At 44.8% G+C, this 21,108-nt stretch overlaps 1 protein-coding gene across 1 annotated transcript in view; it reads left to right on the top strand.

Moving 5' to 3' along the window:
- LOC147730242 (multidrug and toxin extrusion protein 2-like) overlaps positions 1–17,008 on the top strand; it is an 832,471-nt gene extending 815,463 nt beyond the window's left edge. The window contains exon 17 of the mRNA XM_086955003.1: positions 15,196–17,008. Within this exon, the coding sequence (XP_086811129.1) occupies positions 15,196–15,407 (212 nt within the window). The 3' untranslated portion in view covers positions 15,408–17,008. The remainder of the gene's footprint in view (positions 1–15,195) is intronic.
- The last annotated feature ends 4,100 nt before the right edge of the window (positions 17,009–21,108 follow it).

Below are 21,108 nucleotides of genomic sequence, written 5' to 3'. Positions count from 1 at the left end.
TTAAACACTTTTCGTTTTTATAATCTGGTTTTCTAAAATGAACAGTGATCAGCCCAAAGCAGAGATTTGTAGCAATATGTTTATTTTTTGAAAACTGAAATTCATTACAGGAAAGGAAGAACCATTCTTCGTGTCACTCTTCATTCTGAGCTGCTACCTTTGTTAACCTGATTTTCTTTAACATAATTCCAATAAGTTTTAGTTACACATTACTAACTGCTTTATGGCATGTTTAATTTTACATTAGAGCTTCAGCAGGCAGTCCTCAGGTCATCTCTTTCATTTGGAGGAACAAGACACCAAATATTTAGGTGGTTGGTGGGATTGGTGTGACCATATAGTACAATGACAGTACCCTCGACCGTGTGTTGAAAGGATATTTCACGTCACTTTAAAGTTCAATGGCCTTATAAGAGAACTCAACGTTTGGTCATATTCCTCTATATGGTCACAGAACTGCTCTGTGACTTCGGAAATTCTCATAAAATACAGCAGAGGGTACTTTATTGCATCTAGCAGTTGGCTTTAGTCAGGAGGCATAGTATCCAGCTGGCCTCTGTGGTCGCACTCCTGCATATGTTGGTCCATGTGGAGTGACCGTGCCTTTCTTATCTAATGGGTTAGTACATGGTCATCTCCTCCAGAGGCTGAGTACTTTGGCAAAGCTTCTGTCAAAAATAAATGATATACCTTATAATGTTACACAGCATTCTTGGGGAGCCTCAAAGGCATAATAGTGTAGCAATGGCCATTGCGTGTAGAAAACCTTGAGGTGATGGAGTCAGGAAACTTAGGGCCTCGGAAATTGAAATTCTGAGAGAAGATGAGTCTTGTCAAAATGTAAAACACGGGGACACAGTAGATAGGATGTAACACCAAGTAACACCAGCTATGCAAAAATAGTAGATACAAGGACAAGATCCTCTAAAACATTAAAATAGAAACTGAACGAGATGAGGACTGATCACACTCAAGTGCAAGAAACCAGGGAAAACATCAGCTCTTTCAGGAACTAGGTTAGAAACTAAAAAAATCAGATAAGAAAAATTGTGTCAGAAACATTGAATTACACCCAAAACACCTATTTTAATTTGAAAAATACAAGACCCCTCACTAATATGGTAATCCACTGGAATTTAAAAAACGGAAAGCATAGGTGTTTGGTCACACAGGTTAGGTTTAGGAATGTACGTCCTGCAGTCCTCTGGAACAGTTGCTGCTGCTGCCTATAAGAAGCAGTGGGGTGGGTGGGGGTGGAGGGGGTGGGGGGTTAAAATCAGGATAAAACAAAAATCACTTACCTCTCAGCTGGCTGGCCACCGCCCCCTCTCCTGTGTCCCATCCTCTTCCTGGCTTCCTGTGAGAAACAGGAAGAAGGAAGCCCGCAGCCAATCACAGTGCTGCAATGCAGCATTGTGCTTGGCCTGACGGAGCTCAGACAGGAGCTGTAGGTGCGGCCATGTTCTCCATGCAGGCTGTAATGTAGCCTGCATGGAGAAAAGGGAAGTGTGCATGACGGTTTTGGGCATCCCGAGAGGGCTGACCAAAAAATAATTGCTCACAGGAGTGTTCTGCCACTACTCTCCTGCTCTGCAACCCCGCCCCCCTCAGGCACGCTTCCGCAGCGTGAGGAATGAATAAAATGATAATAACAATGCGCTATTGTTTTTTAATTTCATTTTTTTGCTGCTAACTGGCAGTGGGCGATGTTCCACTGCCTTAGCGGAGGAGCCGCCACTGACCTGGAATGCCCCACAACAAAAACCCTTGACTTAGGTCACCCTCACATCAGTTAGGTAGGTTTGGAAGAGCAGCCTCAGGACCCTCGAAAGCACCACCATAGAGAAAAACCTCAGTCTGCAAAGTACATCACTCCTACTTACTCATGCCCGGAGAAGGTCAGAGTACCCCACTCTTCTCGCGATAGGGAAAACCAGCGTGTTACAGTCCTCGATCTGTCTTAGGGATTCTGAAGTACCAAGAGGCGAAGGAATTGATTAAAACTGCACACACGGGAAGCAAGTGAAATATATATTCGCTGTTCCTTGCAGTAATAATGAATAACAACATCAAAAATGTGTGGGAATATTGTTTGGAGACCAGATGCAGTAATTGGCTCTAAAACATATATGCTTGAAAATACGTGTTTCATATCATGCTTAATACATGCAATTTTCCTTAAAAAATTGAAATCACTAATAATAAGCTTGGTAGTCACCTACATGAAGGTTGATTGGCAGTATACCCTCCTGAAAATTATGCCTAAATCGTAAGCTTGAGAAGGACAAAAATTATGCGAAATACATAAACCCAATAAACAGGAATGACACAGTATTACGTTCACTTAATCATCCAGGCCAACTTTAAAAACCTTGTGTTTTGTAACAATTTGTTGCACTATATTAGTGCTAGAGCAATTGATACTGAAAGGGGCTGGCCAAGGCAAAGGCATCAGTGAATGCACTACTGCCAGAGCAAGAGGGAGAAAGAGGTAGCAGGAGTGCTGTAAAGGGTACACAACTTGCTCCCTACAAGAGCTTTTTTCTGACTGATCACCACAAAGCATGCTTCTCTTTAAAGTAGGCCCCACTTTTCACTAGTGTGTGGGTCTATATGAAGAAAATGTTACTTTTATTTTTGAATATAAATACAAAGTAAAAACAATCCAGTTAAAAATAGAGAAAGAGGAAACAATGACAAGTTAAGTTGGATGTTACATAAAGAATTTATTATTTTATTACTAAAAAAATGTTGTGTGGGTTCGAGAGAAAAGGAAAAAAACAATCAGGCACAGGTTTAAAGAACTAGATGGGCAAGTAACTTTGAATGGAAATAGCAGTGTAACCGCAGAAAAGCACAGAAAGCGAAAACTGACAATAGTTTTGATTTTGGTGTTGGTGCAAAGATGCACTGTCGTTACTGTGACACACTGCATCAGGGAGAGCAGCAAAGCAAACCTGCATCACAAAGAGTACAGATACAATAAATAAATTAATATTGTAATTTCCTTCACACAAGTACTACATGGGCTGCAGTGGTACTCGTTTTCTTATGCAGACAGAACAGGCACAGCATAGGCACCTGACATGCAATCTTCTCTTAAACATAAACCATGCATGGGGAAGAACAATACATGCTTCCCTTTAGGGCCACGGAAAGGTAAGATTACTTATGTACACAGAATAGGCTCAACATGATAGCAGATGTGCAGCTTCCCCCATTCACATAAAAGGTAGAGGGTAGAAAGCAACAGTCGGAGCTTCCCTCAAACAGAATTCCGTACACAGCGGTGGTTCCTCCGTAATGGCAGAGGAGCATCGCCCCACTGGCTCAAAACCAGCAGCTAAAAAAAACCCAATATTTTTTATTGTTTTATTTTTCAGGTGCTGGCTGAGCCAGTGTGTGCATGAAGGGGTGAGATGAGCCATAGGAGGGAGGATGAATGGGGTGGTAAGTGCACTTTTAAGTGTGCATGTCTGTTTGGTGGTCCATCTTCGGCCAGCCAGACAGACATGCACAGATAGGTTTCTTCCACCCAGTTGTAATGCACAGACAGGTTGGAGAAACAGCAGACTCCCTGTGCCTGAGCGAGAATTAAACCAGACCGCTCAAGCCAATCCCCGTGCTGCTCTTATGCTTGGTAATTGCATGAGAGGAACGCAGGTATTGCACAGGGAGTCTCTGATGCTGTTCCAGTCTCTGCTGGGACCAAGAGGCAGAGGAACACAGAGGTGCGAGGTGGCTGGCAGCTTTGTCATATTTTTTTTTACTATTAGCCCCTCCTGCCCCATTCCCCAGCTCCCCCTCCACCCGCCCAACAACCTTTTGTTGCGTCAGCTGCCACTGCCCGTGCACCATGGATAACAGAATGTCATGGTTTCAGCTCAGAGTACCTACATAGGCAGGAGTGGTGCAAGCTTCCCTCACACTCAAAGTATAGGTGGAGCACGGACAGAAGCAGTGAAAACTTAAGCTTACCTCATGTACACACAGCCAGCCATTTCAAAACTGACAGCGACACTGCAAGCTTCCTCAAGCATAACACTGGTGAAGCAAAGACAGTAACCACAAAAGCTTCCTCACTCACGTCTGAAGTGCAGGACAGTCCTAAAATTACTTGTTGTAAAGCGTGGGTCCGGCAATGGACCTGCTGCATGGCACAACATCCGGAGTCTGGAAGCTGGGGCGATTAGTGTCCTTCTTCATGGTGCTTCCACTGCCTCTGTAAAAGACCAGCCCATATGGCCGGGGTGGGAGAAGGCCATGGGCAGCTGGTGGTGGGTATGGCGTGCTAGGCCCGGCAGCTACCTGACCCTGGAGTTGCTGGGAATTGTGCAGGAAGGAGTATGTAATGAAGCAGGGAGTCAAGAGGTGAGGAAGTGCGGTAACAAAACAAAGCTACCAAGAGAAAGTCGAGGCCTTGCTTTGTGTCCCCCCTCACAACCCTTGTGCTGTATTCCTGTTCCGGCAGGCAAGGAGGGGGAGGGATTCATAGTTCTTCCCCAGTGGCTGATGGGGCACACTAGTGACAGGCGTAATCAGGCTCTTAAAGTATCTCCGGGCAGCAGGGCGCTTAGGGTAGGGTAGATTTCTAGTGGGCGCCTTTACCCGGTTTGCACTACAGAAGGAAAATGGAAGAAATATTATTTTGTTGGTCATTTTGATTGATGACCATTCGGTAATATTGGCCATATGTAAATAACAATATGGACTGTAGGAGGAGCCAAGCTCGCGACCGTGATGGCCGCAATGTAGCTCGGCTCCGCTAGCCTTCCTGCCCAACACATATATCCTGACATGCATCCTGCCCCGAGACAACATACTCGGGAAGATACGGAAAGACGAAGGAAAGCTTGTACTTACCATCTGTCCCGGGGGCTCCTGCGAGCTGCGGATCCGAAGTTATACCCCTGCTTGGTCTGGGGCCTCCGCGGCGTAGAGACCGGGGACTTGCCTGTGGAGGTCAGCCGGCGAGATGGTGTCGACGGCGGCCCCTGGTGGAGAGGAGAGGTCGGCTGGGAGAGGCCGTTGTGCGGTTATGCCGATGGCAACGGATCGGGCTCGGTCCAGCGGCCGGAGGGCCCCGGGGTGAGGTGCGACACGCCGTGGACGGGGGAAGACCGTGTAGGAGGCACCCCCCTTTGTTGCCTTGTCCGGCCATCTTGAAGCCCTGCTCCCAGAGTCGGCGTGTGGCGCCCGCGGGGCGGTGGCGGTCCCCCCTTTGGTGGCTCTCCTTTCTGCACCCAGATTGCCATTCCTGGGGCTCGAGGAGGCTCCCGTGGTGGCCTTGCTTGAGAGCCCGCTCCAGAAGTTGAGGCGCACGAGGACGCAGCTGAATCTGCAAGATGGCGGCCGGCGCCCTGAGTCACGTACTGAACCAGGGCGGCGAATTTGTGTCGCTGAATTGTACGGGGGCCTGGTCGTGTGAGCGTGAGCCCACGCTTGGTGATGTTCTTGACGCCTTAAAGACTCTACGCGCGACCCTGGCCCTCGACGCCCTTGTGCTGGATAGAAGGACGGCCGCCATTGCTGTCGGGCCGTCCCTCATGGACGCGGCTCGACTCCGAGTGTGTGCTGTTTCGTCCCCCTCTGATGCTGTGAGGAGTGCTGCCGCTGTGCATTGGCGGGACTGTACACCGGCGGCCCCGGATCCCAGGGTCGCCTTGATTGTGGCAGGCGCGGGCGTGGGCGCCGCGCCGGGGCCCGTTCCTGCTCGACTGATCGGGGAACAACGTAGATTGCCGATTCGAACTGCCCCGAAGAGATACCATTGTTATCCTGCGGGGACGACTCTACTTTCCTGGGCGGTGAGACTGCACCCACACTGTTTGTTGTTCCCGTTGTCGTTGTTGAAAAGTCTAGACTGCCGCAAAAAGTCCTTGCTTGGCCGCTGGTTGCCAGAGCCCTCTGGTTTGCACCCTTGGTCTGTCCTGTTTCGACCATACGGCCTCTCCACTTTGATTTGTTTGCTGCCCACTACTCTACCACGTATGGTAGCGATGGTTAAGAAAGGACAGGGATGAGCCGGTTCTGGACCCGGAGGACTAATGGTTGCCGGATGGAGATGAGGAGTGCCCTCAACCACGATAATATGGACGATTCCTTAGAAGGTTTATGATACCCGAGACTATGTCGATTTCGTTTTGGCGTTGCATTAATGTGTGTGAAGGCGGGGGGTAGGGGCCGAATTGTTCGATTGATGGCTCCTCTCCCCCTGGTTCTTTTTCCTTTTTGTCTCTTTTGTTTCCTTTCCCTCTCTCTAACTTTTCCTATATTTCAGGTCTCCTATTTAGGGCGACAGGCAGGCTGCTGGGGGGGTAAGCCGTAGCCTTCTGCAGGGGTGCAGGGTGGGGTGGGTGGGTTGGGGTCTCTTTCTGACCGTTTTTTAGTTTCTACGGCTCTTTTGTGTCCTTTTCTTAGGACGCCGTGGCTGTGCGTGTTTCTCATGGTGTGATTGCTTGTGGGGGTGGGGGGTGAGCTACTATTACTTTATACGATATTGATTGCACATATATCCTGACTTGCACGCCCCGCCCCCTACAACGTGGTCCTCAGTCACTTTGCTTGCCCTTATCGCTGTGGGGGCGCGTGCAGCAGCACAGCGTTCCTTCTTTTCTTCCTTTTTAGTGCTCCCTCCTTTTTCTTATCTTCTGGGTCAGTATAGATAATGACTGTAACTCCTTTTGCCGTTATGGTTCCTCAGTTATGTACCAGTATAATAATTTGGTGGTCGGTGGGCACGTGGCGGGCTACAATGGGTTCTGATTGGAAATATGGCATCTATATTCTGATTGCTGTTGACTATTGATGATAACCGTTTTTAGTTATGCCTTAATGTTTTGATGCTTGATTCGTGGCCCGCTATGGGAACTCAGATGATTAAACTGCAACTGATCCTGCTATAATTTCTATTATAAAATTAACCTTCTTTGATCCTGCATCCGGCGGTCACACTCAGCTCCTCTACGATTGAACTACTTGTTTGCAATATACTGGGTGACTGCTGTGAAACCCCTTTGTTGATTCATGTGCTTTTCAGATTGTTTCGTGGCCGGCCTAATTGGTTGTAGGCCCGTATTTGTATGCTACTATCTGCACAATAAAGGTTTTCAAAAAAATAAATTAATAAAACAATATGTACTGTACTAGGTAGCTGTGAGAAATTCCAAAAACGTGTGGGCTTCTAACCCGCCCACCGCTTGCTATGAGTTGGATCTATTGCTGATCTCTACTATAATAACACTAACGCTCAACACATACTCTGCACACCCCCACACTTTGTAACTCTTGCAACACGTATACTTTCAATGTAATTATGGATCTACATATTTATCACTTTCTTCTAATTTAGCATTTCCAATGCACTACCCTATTTCTCAGCCTATACTTCGCTCAATATATCTTCTAGCCCAACCTTCTGACTCATCTCAAACTTCTTCTACTACTACTCCTTCCAATGCACTACCCTATCATTCATCCTATACATCTATCAATATATCCTCTACATCCACTGTCTCCTTTATCCCAAACCACTACTATGATTGCCAAAATAACCCTTTCTAGACTCTCTCCTACTCTACCCCTCCTTGTATCAAACCTAAAAAAACTTTTCTAAAATCTTTCCGCTGAGTCCTGAGTCCTCCCCTCCAAAACTCCTTTTTAATCATCTAAAGCCTCCTCCTATTACTAAGACCTAAAAAAAGAAGAAAAAAAATATTTATCCCTCCACTATCCTTTTAAATCGAAATTAACAGGCTAACATGTTCACTTCTCAAATCCCATATTAAACTATGCTAATATACTACCCAAATAACTGAATAATATATCCACTACTCCAATTACTATACTAATTTTCAACAGTAATCCTTTATGGGTTCCGGAGTGACGTGCTACTCACCAGAAAAGCGATTCAACACCCATCAGGGGTAACAAGTGCTATATGAATGCAAATCTTTCTTCCCCTGTTATCCCTCCGCTATCCTTCTCACTCCAAGTAACTGACTAATATCCACCACTGAAATTACTTCATATTTCACCATATTAATTCACCACTAATCCTTTGTAGGCTTCCTGAATAGCGTGCGTCAACAAGCGCTATATAAATACAATCCTTTGTCCTCCTCTATCCTTCTGCTATCATTCCAAATCCAAATAACTGACTAACTTATCCACCACTTAAAATGTACTTGCATCTTTCACTACACTAATTCAACACTAATCCTCTATGGGTCCCGGAGTAGCTCTCCGAAAAAGCGCTTTGACGCCTCGTATGGGGTAGTAAGCGCTATATAAATGCAATTACAATACAATAAGGGTAGTGCCAGTCTTTTCATACCGTCCTGCGGTGGACTATTGCTTTCTCTGTGCTCCATTCTTGCTAGACTAACTGGTAGTGTATTTATTCTGTCTGTTGTTCTGCATCGTAATAACAGTCTACTTCTGTCTCTTAAGATACTCTTCCCTTGTTGCACTTGAGAATGGTCTACGCTTAGCTTGCGGGGTTTCTTCTCACAGCTTTTCACTTACATGTAGGCAGTGTCTAATATTGTCTTTTACGATGGTGTCTTGCACCATCCTCCTTCTTTAATCACGGATTGCCATTCCTCACCCACCAGCAGAGGCTCTTCTATCTACATAATCTAAACAAGGGACACCCTAGATGGGGTAATGATGTTGGAGGGGTGGGAGTTGTTTTCTCCCTCATTACTATATAGATGACAACTTTTAAATGTGCTTGCATACTAGAGGCCAGTGGCTTAATACCGTACCTGAAACACGGTCTCACACGCCACCAGGATCATCAATGGAAAAAAGTGCATCTTTTTCAGTATTAGGCTGAAAGGCATCTGAGGTCCTCAATTTGAAGGTGCCTTCATACAATTCCAAAATAAACATCCTTAATGACATTTTTAATCTTGGGCCAGCCCTTGCTTCTATTTAACAAGTCCCTCCCCCATAACTTGATGTTGATGGCCACTTGGTCAAAGCCTTGCGCCTACCAAACATTTAATAGGCAGGTGGCCAGGCACCACAGACCAGCTCCTGGTGACCCTGATTTTCTTACTTAAGATCCTACACCAGAGAACGTTGTTGTTGAAACTTTAACATGTAAGATAAACCCTTGTTTGTTCCCCACTACTCCTCTGGCGTGGGAGTCCAAGAGTATTGCGACATTTGACAAACCTAAGTTCTCCTTAGCAAGCCTTCCGTTGTGATTGGTTAATGTTTGTTTATTGGGTCGCTACACACATGTCCTTTGGGACAGGGAGATCTTGCCTGCAGTACTTGGAGACCTTAGGTCCTCTCTGGCTCAGATAATTTGTGGTGGACAAGATGCCGCCAAATATGTGATTTGCGCTGGCTGAGATGCTACTCATCGCCTGGGAATGGCTATTGGCACAAATATTGACATTCTTTGACATGCATCAATGTGTCCACAGGTTTTTCCAGCCATGTACAAACCTCTCATGTTTTGTTGGAAAAACCTATTCTGCCTTGGGGTGTTGAAAAGAAAGTCCAGCCACATCATGCTTCCTGAGTCTGCTCATCCCTACCAAGCAGTTCCTTCAAACGTTCAGAGGTCTCTCCAGGGGCTGAGGTTTAGGCAAAGGCAGTCTTTCCCAGCTCTACAGCAGTCCTCTCAGTCCCCTTCACCTGTGGCAATTGCCACCCAACTGCTTTAGTTTGCCCTTAGTTATACACATCCATTTATTTGAGGGGGGGCCATGAATCAGCAATTTCTTGTGAGCCCTTAATTTGATCTTAATGTTTCTCATGCGTACGCCGTTCAAGTTGGTGCATAGCTGCTTCCTGCGTCTTCTGGCTTTAAAGACTGTGTTCCTTATTGTGATTACTTCAGCTTGCAACATGAGTAAACTTCAGGCCCTATCAGCGCAACCGCCCTACACCACATTATTCCCAGATAAACTGGACTCGGGTGGTCTTCTTCCCTGAACTTTGGCTGAGACCTCTGGGGCCTTCCTGCCTAAAGTCGGGACTTCCCTCCACACTGTGTTCTTTGTCGCCTCTCCTTTCAAAAGAGGAAGAGGGCCTTCATTAGCTGGACCCTAAAAGAGCGTATGCCTTTATATTGATCATACCAAATAACTTGTAGCTGATCAGCTGTTTGTAGGTTTCTCCGGTGCACAGAAGTGAAAGCTGTGCAGAAGAGCTATGAGCTGCTATGAACTGATTAAGAATCAGCCACCAGAAGGCCTTAGAGCTCATTCCATCAGGCCTAAAGCTACTACCACTGCAAAGGTATACAGACAGCCTGTACTTGAGTTCTGCCAGGCTAAAATGTGGATGGTGTTACATACATTCCCAAACTACTACTGTATTGATAGCCAGGTCCAGAGGGAAGGACATTTTGCCTGCATGATCCTGCAAGACTTTTTGGTCTGAGTCCACTCCACACACCCGCCTATCTGGAGACGTACTGCTTTGGTATCTATTGTAATTTGAGGAATATGTGGTTAGAAATAGCCATCAAAAGGACAAGTTAGTTACCTTCTGTAACTCCTTCTGGTGTGCACTCTGTCTAACCATAGATTCTGCATTGACTCCCACTGCCACGTTCCGTGGAGGGACCTCTTTAATAACTAAAAAGGTCCCAAATTGGGAATCAGCACACTGATACCCACAGTGGGCGAGGAAAGATTTTAAAAAAAAAGAAGAAACTTATCTGCTCACAAGGGTGGCGCTTCTCTGCAGCTCGCTCTGTCACTGTCAGACTCCACCTTCTATTTCCTTCGGGGTTGTGCTGAAGTACATATACCGTCCCCCTCACGACGTCCCCAAGAGTCTGGAGATGAAACACAGACTGTTAGGATAATCGCACGAGGGAAGGAAAGGAAGGGGACGGCAGGGAAGGAGACCTGAAACGACAAGAACTAACACATTACACCCTGTTGTTATGTGATAATTAGTCTTACACCACTAAAGAATACATCTAGCCAACCCTAAAGTTCTCCTATTCCCTACCTGTAAAGAAAAAGATGAATACTGTAAATCAGGGGATTAGAATGAGGTGAGACCAATGATTCATCGACTGTAAATAAAGAACACACAATATGTAATAGAACTCCTATACTGTGAGTACTGTCTGTCCTATCAAAGCACACACAACATACCTATATATACAAAGGTTCACAGCTTGAAGGTCGATAAATCCCTCTGTATCTCCCCCAGTTCAACACTCCTGTACTTGTGAATAAAGATGTGCATCAAATAGTGTAAAGGAAAAATAAGCACAGCAGGCAAGTATTAATCAGTTATTAATATCACTTGCTTAATGTCTACAGCTCCAAAATGACTTGAAATATAACACCTTACAGTGAGTCCAAAGTTATTCTTGTTTGCGGAAAATATAACGCTGGCCGAATCCCCGACCAATATATATTATTCACTTCACAGTTGCACTCGTGTGTCTTTAGTTATTATTTCCTCTGCAATAGACACCAATTCATTCCCCGTAAAGAAACCTCAAGTCGACCGGTTTCCACCCACGGGGAATCGTTATGAACCCGTTCCTTCAGCCGAAAGAACACAAACAGGGAAAACCATGCACACGGAGCTTTGTTACCTCAAGTACACATTGATCCAATAACCCAATCCAGTAAGGGGTTCTCCGATCTCTGCTCCTTAAACAAACAAACGGTCTTACTGGTATACAGTAAAAGTACAACTCACAGCCTCTGAGCACTCCAAGAATTATCGGCCCCGCCATTTCCTCGGGAGACGCTTTTACTTCCTGAAAGTTTTGCGCGCTTCACGTCAAGCACGCAACAAACATCTCAAGCATGCTGGGTACTGTAGTTCTTGGCTTACGCTGATGCCGATCAGAGTCCTTATCGTTCAATCCTGACAGTCACTTCCAGAGTGGTATGTAGCCATACAGAATAACCTAACTGGTGCAGAGGAGTATTGTTGGAGAAAACTTTCCGTACCTAGTCTGGCGCCTGGGAGTGTTCTTAAATGGGGAATCTGAGGTTAAATAAGGTATGTACCAGAAAGACCATTACCATAGGTACGTAACTTGTTCTTCTGATGGGTGCTTGTTTTCCTATGCATAATCTTTCTATCCTAATGCTCATTTCTTCGCTTAGCTGGGGATGTTTTTGGCCCTTCTCTATTGAGAAGTATCTAAATACCTGAGGAAACTAGCTTCCTTCTTAAATGTAAAAGTTGCAGTAAGTTCCTCCTGCTTGCTGGCTTGGCAAAAGCATTGCAGGTTTCTGGAATTAATCTGGCAACTGTGACTACTTCAAATCAGAGTGAGTCCATTCTGGACTAAGTGGCTGTGGATAATGATTCTTTCTATCTTCTAAAAGATCTGATAGTCACCAAAACCCTAAACAGCGATCACAATGTGATAACTTTAACTGTTAATATAAATCCACCTAAAACGGATCCATGGTCGCTAGATGGTAACCTGGTTAGTTTTGGTTTTTAAAACAGGGAGATGTTTCTGGAACACAAGGGCCCTAAGGGGTGTGTCTACTGTACTGGAAAAAACTGTAAAAGAACTCCCTAGGCGGAAAGGATAGGAAATATTGTATTTTGCGGGGTTTATGAGGGAGGTAGTCCTGGTCGCAAGAAAATCTAATTCGCACAGAAATACGATTCCTGTCCCCAGTTCCCTAGGCTTGCTTAATAAAGAAATAAACACACTGGTTAGGGAACAATACTTGAATAGGTCCATAGAAAGGTCTCGTAATATAACCCTACTAAGAAGAAGGAGAAGTAGAGTAAAGTTAAAAATTAAAAAAGAGAGGGAAGATTCCTTATGGATAAAGTTAAGGGAGGCTGTAAATAGAGGGAATGTAAGACTATGTTGGTCTCTCATAGGTGAGGGTTGTGGAACAAGAACCAGGTCCCTTCCTCCCCCTATTGCCGAGAAAGATTGGGTGGGTTATGTTGCGCAATTATATGCTGGTAATGGGCCTGCTGAGGATGACAGAAGGTTGGGCGATGTTGGGCCGTAAAGATCATTGAATCAGCTATAAAGGATTTGCGCTCTTCTGGCGCCTTGGGCCCTGATGAGCTCCCAGTTTCGGTGCTAAAACAGGATGCCGAATCATGGAGCAAAATCTTATTTCCAGTATATAGATTTTGCTTTCGAAATAGAACTGTTCTCCCTTCTTGGAGGGGGGAGTATATTGGTACCCCTGTTCAAGAAGGGGGATAGGAATGCGCCCCAAAATTATCGACAAATAGCTTTGCTTGACGCTATAGGGAAAGTATTTGCGAAATGTCTTTTAACACTAATTTCTGACTGGGTAGATGGGGGTCAGTTACTGCCATTGGAGCAGACGGGTTTCCTCAAGAGACACAGCATAATGGATAATTTATCCACCTTACAGATAATTTCGGATAAATACATAGGGGTCCGAGGCGGAAGAGTTTATGCTGCGTTTATAGATTTCTCCACAGCATTCGACGAAGTCGATCGCCCCCTGCTGTGGAGGAAGCTATCCTCCTTTGGAATGCTCTCACTGCTTTTGGACTTGGAGATCTCCATTCTGATACCTGGTGCAGGTTTTTAATGGGTGGCGATAAAGGGCTATCCCAGGCGATACCTACTGCAAATGGATTGAAACAAGGATGTTTATTAGTGCCACTACTATTCTCCCTATACATTTCTGATTTATCTTCGTTTCTGTCTTCAAGTGATGGTAATGCCCCAGTATTAGGGGGCTCTCCGATTGTATGTTATATGCGGATGACATCCTGATATTGGATTTAACACCGAAAGGCTTGAATAACCGTCTACAAGCACTTCACGGCTATGCAGAACACCATCACCTGAAAATAAACGTATCCAAAAGTAAAATCATGTGTATGGCTGGTAGGAGAAAGACATAATATGAGAATTTTAAGTGGACGGTGGGAGGACATAGATTGGAGGTGGTGAATTCCTATGTGTTTTTAGGGAAGATAATATCTGCCAATTTGAGCGATAAGGATCATATTGCTAACAATTCTCGAAAGGCTCTGGCTCAAGGTAAAAGTCAGAGTGCCTTTTCTAGCGCAACGGGAAAAGGACATTTCGCTAGAGGTTTTTCGCCCAAAGATTTCTGCATCCCTACTCTACGGTGTTGAACTAATTGATTTGGGGCAATGGATTTTTCTGCATACTCTAGAGGGAAAATCCTCCGACAATTAGCCTCAGTAAATACCGCCTGTACAGTGGCTGCCCTTGGATTAGAGTTTGGAATCCGCAGTAGTTGGGTGCAGGCTTTAGCAGGGATTGTTCACTGGGTGTCGTGGGGGGATCCAGGACCATGCGAAGTCTTATGAAAAAAGAATTGTTGGGATCCTTGAAAGAACACTCTAGAATTGTGAGGAATTTTAGAAAGGTGGTTGAATACCTGCAATTAGACGAAGTAACTTTATTTACATTGTCCCCTGACCAGCTGAAGGCTGTTTTAAAACTGGCCACTTGGAAATTGAGTTTCAGCCTAGACAGTGAGGCAATTCTTGCAAAAAAAGGCCTCTCCATTTATTGATTCCTGCCTATATAAGAAAATGCAACCGTATGTTTCCTGGAACATACCTCACGGTGTACGGCGTTTTTGGTTTCTCTTGAGGCAGGACCTCCTCCCTCTAAATAACCTAACATCTAGATGGTATGGGTCCCCTGCAATTTGTCATCTTTGTAATATGTCCACCCAGGATATTGTACATGTCCTCTTTATATGCCCCGCCTTGCGGATATCACGTAGAAAGTGGTTTAGACATATATGTTTAAAATTGGGTCTCATGACGGCGAGCTCTTTCTTAAATGCTTTGTACAATCCGCCGAATGAAATGTTCTGCTTTAATATATTTAACTTTTTTAAATGTTCTTTAGATATCTATTAGAGGGCTTAGCAATCAAATGTTTGTCTGTATTTGCTCTTTTTTTCCTGTATTATACAAAGTCTGTGTATGCATAAATGTATGTTGTATTTCTTGCATGTGGATCTCTTATGAGTTCCAAAACATAAATAAAGAATTGACTACTTCAAACTTCAACAACATGCAAAGTATCAATCAGAATCTATTTAATGACTGTAACCTTTTCATTTTCACAAACAAACATTAGTATATGCTTAATCCCTGCAATTTAGTATCTCTGATTGGATTCAAAATCTTGAGATTACAGATGGTGTCATTTTGTCTGTTCATAATTGTACACATTTTCTTCTGCAGTGGAAATTGAAGATGATGAGACTTTCCTGATTGATAGCCACACTGATGACCAGTGCCTTCTAGAAGAAAGCCCTCCTTGTGCTGTGACAACTGTTGGGGAAGTGTTATCTGTGCAAGCCCTCCTTCTTCGTAGAAGTGTTGCTCTGGTTGCTGCTGTTTTAGTGTTGCTTGTAGGGCTGTTGATAAGACTTACCTTAACTGGCAATGGCTAAATGACAGTGATGTGATGCAAACCAACAAGGGTAAGCTGGATGAAAACCAGAACCAACTTCAAATCGAAACCCATTGAAAAGATGAAAATCCGGACTTCAGAAAGAGGATTGTGAGCCTTCTTGATGTTCCTTGGAACTTCTATGGGCAGGTCGATAGAATATGCGAGTAACGTGTCATATTTTGAGGAGTGCAGCCAAATGACTGTGTCCCTACAATCCTCTGCTCTTGTGGATCATTGAATTGAAAAGTTCATTTTGGTGGTGAGGAGGCAGTACAAGAACTAATCAAGAACAGTATTAAAGTGGAAAACTTAGTATACAACTCAAACCTTATTTGAACGCTAATGATCTTGATAAGAATGCATTATTTAACATAGTAGCTTGAGCAAAACCAATCTCTCTAATTATAACTTTCTGCATTTTAAAATCGTACCGAAATCTACATGATAATTTTGGTTTGTATATTACATTTCAAGCACCATATAATTTTATATGTTCTCTGAGCTGTGTATGGTTTTAGAAGAAAACATAATTAGGTATTGACAGGCATACTAGTCAGTAGTGTATTGGGTTGAGTATGCTGTAACTTCAACATTTTGACATAACATAAATCATAGTTAAAGTCCTCTATCACTGAGGTAATTTAATACCCCGGGTCTTCTTACCAGTCTCATCACCAACTCCTCTCCCACAGCTGCATGCATGTGATAGAAAGCGTGCATTTTGACACACTTGTTTTGTCTTGCCTGGCTTAACTCCTGTGTTAGGGCAACCCCAATTTCTCTGTGGCCTCACCTGTACCTTTTCTGCTTCTATTGTTCTGGTCTTGATTTGTCCATTTCGCCACATTCTTCAGGCTGAAAACCCCAAAGCAGGCAAGTGGAGAACTGGGCCACGATCAGGGTGCACAGTCCTATGTTGTATGTTTTTTGTGTGTTCCCCACAATTTGCCAAAAAAGCGGGTACAGAATCACTTTTTGTTTCTACTTGTGCATCAGTATGTAATCCTGCTGCTTTAAAATATTGCTCACGAACCCTCTACCCCCCTCATTCCCGCACGGACAGTAAAATTACTATTTAGGACTGCCCTTTTGACAGTAGCGCACCTGTATGTCACTTTGATCTACCTCTGTTTCCAAAGTGGCTTGGATCCTTGCTCACTTGAATCCATTTTGCTGTTTGCAATGTAGTACCCCAGAATAGTATACCTAAATCGCCATTATATGCCAGTCCCTTCTTCAAAAGAAAACATGCCCCTAGAGGAAAGGGGCGCTCATTATATATACATCTCCAAAACCACTGAAACATTTTGCAAAACCAGAATAGAAGAACTTCTGGTCAAACACATGTAGAATATTTGCGTTTATAGCAGCAGTTAATCATTAATTGAAAGTAGATGAACTTTCCACAGTCATAAAAGCGTCAGTTAACATTTCAATCAAAAGAAACTGCAGTTTATACATTTTCCATAATGAGGCATTCTGAAGCACTTTGCCTAGACGCACAATTAGAGAGAGCACTTTATATATGTTATTACAGCTTTATTTGCGAAGCGGACTTGATGGTTCAAATTCAAACCAATAAAATTATTTACAAATAAATCTGTATTTTTTTCACTGCTATTGTCTCTGTTAATTTGGATGTTGGTTGATTGTCCAAATCTCTCGAACTATCAAATAAAGATGGATTTAGTTGCTGGTGCTTTAAAATGTGGACAGCTTGCCCCTACATCATAAGCTGCTTCTCCTGCTGTCTATTTACAACAAAAACACCTGCAAAGCTGTGGTTCAAGACTGGAACTGTTCTGTTAGCAATGAATTGGTGCTCATCTTATCACTCATTCTGTGTCTTCATGAGCTTGTTCTTCACAATACTTTCTGTATGTGTAGCATTTGTTGGCTGCAGATATGCATTCTATGCACACTCCTGTTTATCTAGTGTTGGGCCCTGACTTGTTTTTCTTGAATAAGTGTTTTGTTGGTGATGTGACATTGTGACTACTCTTCAAGTGAATGCTCATGTTCAACAGCCCCATTGTTAGATTGATTTTGTTTTCTAACATCGGCTTCAGATGGATAATGCTGGTGCTCCATGCAACTTTGGCGCCCTCATGACTTTTTGACCCGAAACGGACTAGGAACAATTTCTCCATGACAATCGCGTGTTTCTGTTCTCCATCAACTTCATCGACCATCGGATTTGTATCCGACGACCTTCGCTGTACCGTCTACCGAGGCGGCTGCCTTGTGCGTCTCCCTCACTCGGTGCCACTGAAAATACTCTGCTCTGGGAGTTGGAAGGTAAGAGAAATGGATTTCTGAAAGTGTCCATGGAGCATGGCAAAGTATGCATACTTGAATTAACACGACGTCTGCAACCTTTGCTTGTCGTTGGAGCATAACGAACAGGATTGCACAACCTACAACTTATTCAAGAACAAAAAAACGTTTGCGACTAACGACTTGCTCACTGAAGATGATGGCAGAGACAGAATTCTCTGCAGAGGAAGAATAACAGGTCGGCACTGTCAGTGAGGAAGACGGTGGTGTCATTTTGTGCAGTCCATACTTCGTACCATCCGATGACTTTGATTAGTGTGAGGAGGAGGGCCAGGATGAACCATCACCTCCAGCTGTGGAAATACTTGAGGCACCCATGAACATGGGACTCTGTCCCAAAGCTAAGACTACTCCAAGGGCTGTGAGTACCCAGGCACACCAGACCTTTGTGTACATAAAACACTTACCCCCACCACTTTCCCACCGCAGCCTTGGTGCACCACTGGCTACGGGTTCCCGTCGACATGGAGAGCGCCTCTGATTCGAGAGAGGATGATACCAGAATCGATCCCAATCCGACTCAAGGGCAAACTTGAACTACTCTGACAAAGGGGGCCTTGGGTATGATGGAGGTAGAGAAAAACAGGGGTAATATGCAACTTACTCAAACTAAAATTCTCTACCTGTGTAGGTCAAAATGCGCAATACATCGCCATTTTAAAGACTCCTACGAAGCTGGCCAACTAACAAATGCATACCACAATTAGGGCATCAAAAACATATCAAAATGTATTTATATTAAATTCATGATTTTTAATAAATAGACAGTAAATAAGAAATATAAAGCACATCCCACTCCACACACATGAGTCATTCAAACAATCAAGCATGTATGCACGCATACTCATACGTCTGAGATTTAGGAATCCCATATTCAAAACATCGCAAATAGAATAACATAACAAGTGGACCAATATCTCAATAAAAAACAAAAAAACTGAAATTGTTTTGAATGAATACACCAGAAAAAAAAGTGAAAATGACAAATTAGACGATATCAAAATAACAGATAGTCCATAATATTGAGATTTGATATTTCAAAGATTAAACTTGGAATTTCATCCTAGATTTCAGTGCTGAAACACTGTGGATCATAAAAATCTAGGATCAAGCATCCACACATCTCGGCAATGTGGGGGGACCACATGGAGAGGGTGAAAAAAGGGAGCCTCATTAGTGGCCATTAATGTCTGGGTGGGAGAGCGCGTCGAGAGGGGGCCAGCCAGGGGCAATGGACAGGTAGGCGACCAGAGGCGTGGACTGGCAGCAAGCAGTGATCCAGGAGTCGTTCAAGGCAATCAAGATGGTGGGCCCAGAGTTAGTCACCAACAGCCTCGGCAAAAAATGGCAGACCCCCAAAATCAACAAAGTGCAAGCCAAAGAAGGTCCGTGAAGAAAAACCAGCCTCAAGGAGCAGGACTGGTTGGGGTAGGCAGGCGCAGTATCGATAGGAAGGAAGGCTGTTAGAAAACGATATCACTCGAACCACTGTCTCTCGGGTCGTCGAAGTCCGGTAGTAGCATCCCGACCCGACCTACTGTAGAGACGGGGGAAATCTGAATCCAGACCCTGGCAGCCACCTCGAAGAGGAGCGGCAGCCACGGTGACCGGAGGGCTCGCTCCCTTGTTACTCGTCGTGGAAAACAAGATCGTGGTCATGGGGTCCAAATCCCTCGTAAAACCGGCTCCGGGGTCTAGTGCGGCAGCATCGTTGAAATTCTCATTGCTGATCTGTCTGTAGCGCTACAATTGCGTGGTACGTCTTAGTAGAAGTCCCAGACGGTGCCGTGGGACGTCCCAGGAGGCTTTGAGGGAAGCCAAACAACGAAAGTAGTGCCCGGAAGGCAGGTGACTGCCGGCGGGGAGATCTGTCTGCCCATCCCCCCACAACTGCGACGGCAACCCAACCAAGGCCTCGGCCACTCCGGGATTTGCTCCACGGGCGCTGCACCGGGAAACATCGGGAAGGGAGGAGCAGCCAGGGGTCGGAAGGGCAGGGGACGGGGAAGAGAACCCTGCGCCCACCAGGAGATTTGCAAAGGAGACTATGCAATGCCCACTAGCCCCAGTCGGTCCAGGAAACACGGTGTGTGCAGTGACCGGTCAAACAAAATCCTCTTCGGTGTGGAGCAATCCCTGGCCAGCTGTCCATGGGTCCCAGGATGAGTATGGGTCCGAAAAATTAGTAAATTCCCCGGAATTATGACTAGAGGAATTCCCTAGCCGGGAGCTTTTGGACAGAGCTCCTACCCGGCGGCAATCTTGCCTATGTTCTTCAAGTTGAAGTGGTATCGAATAGGATGACGAGCTCGTATGGAGGACGTAATGGTCCAGGGCTTGTGAACTGGTCACCAGCAAACCTGCACATCAATGTGCTAGAATTCCTATCAATTCAGTTTGCCCTAAAAGCCTTCATCAACAATGTTACTCAAACAAACGTTTGTCAGCCAACGTGACTACAATGCATTACATCCAGAAAACAAGGGGCAAACACATTATATACAGTTGTCTTGCTTAGCGCAGGAGATTTGGTATTCGGCCCTTCGCCATCATACACACCTTCTGGCAGAATATCTCCTAGGGGTTGACAATTTGTGGCAGACCTGCTAAGCAGGTTGAACAACAAGTCCACGAATGGGAACTCTATCCCAGAGTCCTTCATCGCTTCTTCCAGTGATGGGGGATGCTGGACATGTACCTCTGCAGAAAGCACAAAAAACCAAATCTCCTACAGATATCTCCTTCCACAGTCCATGTGCAAAGCACTATAAATGAAGTGGTCAGGGATACTTGCTTTTGTTTTTCCGCCTCTGTCATTTTTTACCTTGCCAGGAAACTCAGACATTTCTCAAGATGATCCTAGTTGCACCCACTTGGGCATGGCAACCCTGGTACACAACACTTCTGGAGCTGTCCCTTGTACCTTACGATAAGCTCCCCAACATCCCAGACCTCCTCACTCACAAATGCAGGGTCAAGCATCCCAACCCCAAACCACTCAACCTCAGAATTTGAATTCTGAAGTCATAGAGTTTGGAAACTTAAAGTTGTCTCTGGAGTGTCTGAACATTCTAAGAGAAGCAAGGCACCCAACAATTAGAGCTTGTTACGTAGCTAAGTGGAAAGGTGTGTCCATTGTTGTATTGCAAGCACAAGGAGATGGACGGAGCGCTGAAACTTTTCAGACACTTACCTCCAGTCACAGATCTGGTTTGAATCCATTATCATTCTTTAGCTGACTTCGCCACCTCAGATCAATCCCAGCTATATGCAAATCAGTCTTGACCATGTGCCTCATGGGAACAGTTAGAAATAATGGGGTAACCCTCAGAACCTGGGCGGGTAATTAGACAAACAATAAT

This window comes from Lissotriton vulgaris, chromosome 2_1 (assembly GCF_964263255.1).
Source record: "Lissotriton vulgaris chromosome 2_1, aLisVul1.2, whole genome shotgun sequence".
Classification (NCBI taxonomy): Eukaryota; Metazoa; Chordata; class Amphibia; order Caudata; family Salamandridae; genus Lissotriton; species Lissotriton vulgaris.
The sequence above is the reverse complement of the archived record's forward strand: the minus strand, read 5'-3'. Positions and strand labels throughout refer to the sequence as shown.